Source organism: Mercenaria mercenaria, chromosome 7, assembly GCF_021730395.1.
Source record: "Mercenaria mercenaria strain notata chromosome 7, MADL_Memer_1, whole genome shotgun sequence".
Classification (NCBI taxonomy): domain Eukaryota; kingdom Metazoa; phylum Mollusca; class Bivalvia; order Venerida; family Veneridae; genus Mercenaria; species Mercenaria mercenaria.
This window is the reverse complement of record NC_069367.1, coordinates 25712440-25719816: the sequence shown is the minus strand read 5'-3', so window position 1 is coordinate 25719816 and position 7377 is coordinate 25712440. Positions and strand designations below refer to the sequence as shown.

General features: G+C 38.5%; 1 protein-coding gene across 1 annotated transcript; it reads right to left on the bottom strand.

The window, feature by feature from the left end:
* Positions 1–202: 202 nt before the first annotated feature.
* Positions 203–2368, bottom strand: LOC123554715 (uncharacterized). The gene is made up of 2 exons (XM_045345018.2): positions 1074–2368; positions 203–773 (listed from the first exon to the last, which is right to left on the bottom strand). The coding sequence occupies exons 1-2, from the start codon at positions 1678–1680 to the stop codon at positions 694–696; spliced, it is 687 nt and encodes a 228-aa protein (XP_045200953.1). The 5' UTR covers positions 1681–2368; the 3' UTR covers positions 203–693.
* Between the last annotated feature and the right edge of the window lie 5009 nt (positions 2369–7377).

The following is a 7377-nucleotide window of genomic DNA, read 5'->3' as shown; positions in this document are numbered from 1 at the left end:
GATTAAGCAATTTGAGCCGCGCCATGAGAAAACCAACGTAGTGGGTTTGCTACCAGCATGGATCCAGACCAGCCGGCGCATCCGCGCAGTCTGGTCAGGATACATGCTGTTCGCTAAAGGTTTCTCTAATTGCAATAGGCTTTGAAAGCGAACAGCATGGATCCTGACCAGACTGCACGGATGTTCAGATTGGTCTGGATCCATGCTGGTCGCAAACCCACTATGTTGGTTTTCTCATGGCACGGCTCATTTGTATATTTAATCCGTTGTGATAGCATGTTCTATGTGAAAAAGTATCTTCAATGTATAGACAATCAGCATAATTGGGGGAATCAGGTGAATTAAAACTGTAGCACTTGTTAATCGAATTAGTGTGTATTCCCCGCCTCTGCAATTACATATATCATACACTTTTGAATGGTATGCCGGTCAATAGTCAAAACCATACCCCGAGGTCCGAAGGACCGGCAAGCAATTAATCATGGCATCATAAATTAATATTTACAGTTTTATTTCCAAACTTTTGACTTAATAGCACAGTAAAAATGTGTTTAATATAAACATGTCATACAACATAAACTATGGTTCGGCTATTTGTATCACGATTCGTGTAATGATTTCGAATGTTTAAAGTTTAATGTAAAGCTTCCACGTTGTGAATAGCTTCTTGAGCTTCTGCACCTTCCATTGAATTCAATCGTTGACTTCGCCCGGAACAGAAGGTACGCCACCATCGAATGGTTCCATCAAGCCGTATCTTTCTACATTTGGATCTGAATTAAATAGTAATAGAAACAGTCAGAAATAGTTAATAATATATAAATTCTATTCTTATGTGTTAATCAATAAAGCAGCCAGATCTGTATCACAAATACGATAATCAAAATATGTATCGACTCTGCTTTAAAGCACGTATGTGTTCATTTCATTTTTTGATAAAACATCTAGGTATGCACATATCTCAAATTGCAGCAACAAATCAGAAGAATGTCCAAGGTAACTTTTCATTAAGAAGTTTTCTTACGGTCATATTAGTATTTTTATGTACAGCAATTTGATTTAAGATGTTTTACCATTTGTTCCAATATTAGCACCACGCCCATTGAATTGCTCTCTCATTAACTGCTCTTGTCTCGCATGTACTATCTTTATCTGTTGTGCCAGTTGTTCTTGTGCTGTAAGTCCGCGACCTTGTCCAGTACTTTGCCCAGGCTCATTTGGTTTTTGCTGCTGATCTGATCCTGGTAGTTCGTTCGTGAGGTAAAACTGCTGTTCAAGAAACTGTTGCTCTTGTGAAAGGTATGGCTCTTTGCCAGGCTGGTAAACGCACCCGTCTGGTGTTTGTGGTGGTGGCGTGCTCACAGGCGTATCAACGTAACTAGAACCTGGAACTGCCATCTGTCTGTCAATAAATGGCCTAGCGAATGTTGGGCCAAAGAACCCAGAATTAGCTCTATTACCTTGCCTGAAATTATGAGAGCCGAAATACATTTCACGTAATCTACGAGGTAATAGATTTGTGTTTCTATCACTACGGCTGTTTGGTAGTCTTCTCTGTGGCATATTATAATAATCTGCAACAGAGGGTCTTTGACTTGTTTGTCTATTTTGTAACGGCATGTCATAACCGTTCCCTAGAAGATTGTTGCTTTGCATTAATCGAGATAGACGATTAAACATTGAACCTCGTGGGCGTTGTTCTCCTTAAGTTTGGCGGCGTCACAACGTCAAAATCTAAACTAGCTCCTGGGAATTCCCTAATCAGCGGATTGGCAACACCAGCGTTCCGTATACTAGAAGACGTGTTTTGCGTTGATATCTAACGTGTTGAAATCATATCTTTGAGCTTGGTCTTGTGTTTGACCACTATTCACAGGCACATTTCCTTCTGTATTAAAGCCCATAGTCGGAACAATGACATCTAAGGCACTATCATTTGCCGGTTCTGTTCAAATAATTTGTATCACTCTGTTACCACTGTCTCGCGTCATTTGACAAATACCAGCTTATCTGACTAAAACCAGCTGATGTGCATTTAGCACCTGGAACAGTAGTTACAAAACTATTAAAAGCGACACGGAGTAGGCATCCCACCATAAACATTCATTTATATCATAACTAAATATCCATTAGCTATGATTTGTCTGCGTCTGATGGTACCTTGAAATTAAGATGTCAACAAAACAAAGATGCATCCAACATACATTTATTCTAAGTTTAGATTATGTTTCGAAAACCAAGATTTTCATATGCTTTATTTCGATGTACTAACATTTTTATTTTAAGTACATCCTTTTGCAACTGTGCATTATCTTAACTACAAAACATTTTCATGGCTTTCACACGACTAGATGCGACCAGATAATATCATCAGTAATAAATTAACATAAATTGTATGTCCATGATTGATGTTATTTGAAAGTCAAATATACGCTGAATTTGTCAGGTATTATATGATTTCAAAAATAGCGCCAGTTAATGAACCAATTTAAATATATATAATAAGACGGTAAATGGGACAGAACACATTTTCAATGCCGATGTAAAACGAACCGATTTATCTCCCCTAGAAAACAAATAGTTAAACAGAATAATATGAATTATTCGAAATCGAAACACAACTGTTGTCACTGTGTTGATTTTTTTTGATCGAAAGGCACCGTTTTAACTTTAAGTAATATGACCTGTTAGATATGTGTGTGAATTTGACCAGTATGTCCAATTATAATGATTAAAATATACTATTACTAGTTATTGATACGATCTTAACAGGTTCACGGGTAGCATAAAGTCTTTCTCTGACGGAATTCCGTAAGGGCCGTCGCCTTTGAATGCGTTGATCTGAAATGCGATACTCGATTGTACGATGATGAAAACGCGAAATCACGAAACTACGATAACGATAACGCGACAACACGATGATGATAACGCGATACTACGATAACGAAAACGCGATAATACGATAGTACGATGATGATAATGCTATATTCTATCACGTTTTCATCATCGTACTGTCGCGTTTTCACCATCGTAATATTGTATTATCGCGTTATCACTATCGTACTGTTGCGTTATCACCAGCGTACTGTCGCGTTATCATCACTGTACTGTCGCGTTATCACCATCCCATCGTACTGTCGCGTTATCATCATCGTACTGTTGTGTTATCATCATCGTACTGTCATTTAACATTGTGATTTTCATCATCAAGAAGCATTATTTATGTGCAATATTGCTAGATGTTTATAACAAAACGCTCAATGTGTCTACGAGTGCTGTCTGTGGCATCATATATATTATTGTCAACCCAGTATTTGTTTTCAGTAGCTAACGTATGTAGTAATAGCCAGTGTTGTTTACATATATATTGTTCCATCATATGATAAAACCTTGCATAACATGTTGGATCATCGTTCCACAACAATTTTGATGATAATACTACTTGAACTTCAAACCGCACAACATTAAGGTACATGCTATAGCCAAATATTGACATTTTAGTGCTTGTCTTTGCAACAATTTTGCGAAATTTTACTGTAGAGTTACACTTTTTGATGAACGAAACGCCCATCGAAAATAATTAAGCTCTCTTTCCAAGAATATATCTTGAAAAATAAATGTCAACCCGGACAGAAGACAGAAAAAAATATATTTAGGAGGTCATGTTTTTACAAAATCGACAGCTTCTACACCCAAGCAGTATTCTGTCTAAAATTGTGACCAAAACTTGCCTAAATAAGATATCTACTTCCTGCGAGCAATCAATTTTTAAATAAATTTGTTGAAAAGTCCTGTTAGTGTTAATCATTTCAGATAATTTTTTATTTTCTCTTTTCTTCATACAGACACCCTCATTTCATTATTGATTTGACATAAACATGTTTATTTACAACAAAAATCCATAATATCATTACAAGGGCAATACACATAAAAGTCAGATGTGTCATTTTTATTTTTAGAAACGGTGGTTGTCACAAAGTAACTGACAGAATAAAATGTATATTTCAGCATTTTATTTCACAAAAAAAATGTATTTGTGCGTAGTAATGTAATCAGGCTAAAGCGCATGGCCTTATGGATTACATAATTTTCGGCGTTTAACGCAAAAACAGTTAACGGACAGGATTCACAAACGTTACATTTATACTTAAGTATACCTGCGATACATTATACATATGAAAATAACTCACGATAGTATCGCATATGGATATAGTGGAATAAATTTGGACTATTTCCTTCCAATGTTTACATGACTGTGCTGTCAAATGGTCTCCCTTTTGTTGACATATTTTTACAGGTCTAGTTGCTCTGGTAGGAACGACGGTAAGTGCAAGTTTTTATATAAATTAAATATTTTGCAACGAGTTCAAAACAAGGTTGATAATCCACTCTTTAATATAAAAAGTGTAATCTTGTTTCTAAGACGCTGTGTAAAAAGAAATCCTACATCCGCATGTCTATCATCAGTCATGTACAGAAATGCAAAGTTTGACAAGTTTACAACGAGGAAAAAAACAAGCAAATGAACACACTGAAATACACTGATTTTGACTACAAACGACATACACGGAATTACATACAATGTATGCTGGAGCTAACTGTGATAACTTATAAGCTCATGGCTAAAAGGAATTAACCGAAATTACAATTGAATAATAACAATGTAAAATTATCCCCGCATCGGTTGTGCTTTCACTGATATTTCAAATATCATCATCATGGAGCTATAATATAAGAATTATTGGGTAAATGATTACCTATAGCAGTATTTTCTTCTTGTTTCGCAGGTATTTGCTGAGTGTTGACGTGACGTTTTTCCAGTTCCCTGTGAAGTCCCTCTTGATAATGCTGTTCTTTTCGCCTCGTCTAGTATTGAAATAAATTCATCCTATCAAACGTTTTATCGAAGATCTTATACCAAAGAACTTTGCCCTGTACAGAAAAAAATGAATTATTGTCATTTATTTTTGCAAATATTTCACTGTCAATACTTTTTTATTCTTCTAGAACTAAAGGGTGAAATAAATAGCCTACATCTTTTTAGTCTTAACCCTTATCATGCTTGACACGATTGATTCTGCCTTTGCGACCAGTGTAGATCATGATCAGCCTGCACATGCGTGCAGTCTGATCAAGATCTGCTCTGGTCGACAATACGAGGAGCATTTGAAAAGTAGTGGCAACAGTCCAGTATTTTCATCATTTGCACGTGACCTGAAATTGCACTAAAATCACGTGCAATAGCACAACTAATTAGCAGTTGAAATACATGTAGTATATCATACTGGCTGAAAAAATGACTGAATCTAGATGCAATTTTCGCAAAGAGCAGAGGGCGTATTGTAAGATACGCGGACTTCTTGGCACCGGCGCATCAGATATTAAAGCCGACTTTGACAAAGTGTACGGGGACAGTACGCTGTCATACCGTACTATTGCCCGATGGGTCTCTCTCTTAAAGAGGGGAGAATCAGCACCAAAGATGAGGCCCGTCCTGGGCGCCCTCTGACTGCTGTGTCTGACAAAGACATTGATGCTGAATATTGAAGATAAAAATCGAGAAACGTGCAAGATGCACAGTGGAGCAGATAGGGGGAAAGTCGGGCCTTAATGCGTCAGCGGTTTTTCTGCTTTTAAAAGAAAGGCGAAACTTGCGTAAGGTTTGTGCACGCTGGATACCGCAAAAGAGGGAGAGGTTAGAAAAAGCTTCCGCCCTGCTCGACAAATATAAAAACAAAGAATCTAGGCGTATCAAAGAAATTATTACAGGTGATGAGACGTGCCTGTACTTTTTTGAGCTTGACAATAAAGAAAATAATAGAATGTGGGTAGGTGAAAATAACGAGAGGCGCGTTATTGCTCAGCGGAGAAGAAGCGTCCGGCGGGTTATGTATGCTCTGTTCTTTGACTCCGATGGAATTATGGCTCGAGTACCTTTCCCTGAACACAGTAGTGTTACTGGTACATTTTTTCAAAGAAAATGTCCTCTCTGCTGTTCTCGACCACTACACAGCAAAGCCCCCAAGCTGCTACATAACAACGCCCCGACTGGCCTATCGTTCAGCCGTAATACAGGTATACCTAAAGGAGAATTATATTGAGGTTTACCACACCCATCAGATAGCCCTGATCCCCTTGTGACTTTTGGTTGAACCCATAAATTAAATCATGCTTAAGGAGGCGCCGCTCGGAAACGCGCAGCGCAGTTGGAAGATGCACGGTGGAGCAGAAAGGGGAAAAGTCGGGCCTTAATACGTCAGCGGTTTTTCTGCTTTTAAAAGAAAGGCGAAACTTGCGTAAGGTTTGTGCACGCTGGATACCGCAAAAGAGGGAGAGGTTAGACAAAGCTTCCGCCCTGCTCGACAAATATAAAAACAAAGAATCTAGGCGTATCAAAGAAATCGTTACAGGTGATGAGACGTGCCTGTACTTTTTTGAGCTTGACAATAAAGAAAATAATAGAATGTGCGTAGCTGAAAATAACGAGAGGCGCGTTATTGCTCAGCGGAGAAGAAGCGTCCGGCGGGTTATGTATGTCCTGTTCTTTGACTCCGATGGAATTATGGCTCGAGTCCCTGTCCCTGAACACAGTAGTGTTACTGGTACATTTTTCAAAGTAAATGTCCTCTCTGCTGTTCTGGACCACTACACAGCAAAGCCCCCAAGCTGCTACATAACAACGGTTGTTAATAAAATCTGTAAAAAGATCATTTGGAAGCATAGAATGCAACCAAACAAAAGAATAGCAGACTCGGTTCGATCGAGTCTGTCCATGAGAGGTTGTGGAAAGTGCAACCTTCTCACGCCCCTAGCACCGGCTGTAGCGGAATTCTATTACATAAATATTGAATGAACTCCATGATCCCAAAGGACCAGAAACTATACTGAATCCAAGTACGGGGAGAATTTTTACGACCACCACACGGCACTTAAAGATTTCTGTTGTGATAGGTAATAAAATCTGACTCGGTTTGATTGGGTCTGTTCATGAGACGTTATGGAAAGTGCAACACCTCTCATGCCCCCTGAATGAACTCCAAGGACAGGAAAATATAACAACAATGAATCCAAGAACAGAGAGAATGCAGTAAAACTCATTTAATGCGATATAATAGGGTGTGGTGTATGGAGAAGTGTTTCCATGAAGTGCATTGTGCACGAATACTCTCTTAAATTACTCTTTAGCCTGCTGCCAGCAAGTGATTCTGCATTTGCGACCAGTGCAGACCAAGATCAGCTTGCACATCCGTGCATGCACTGTCCGCTATTCAGTCAGTAAATTGTCAGTGAACATCCCTTCAGATGATAACTGGCACTGCCCAAATTGAATGATGGATCAGTCCGGTTTAGAAATTTAAAAGGCTAAAGATGCTTTCT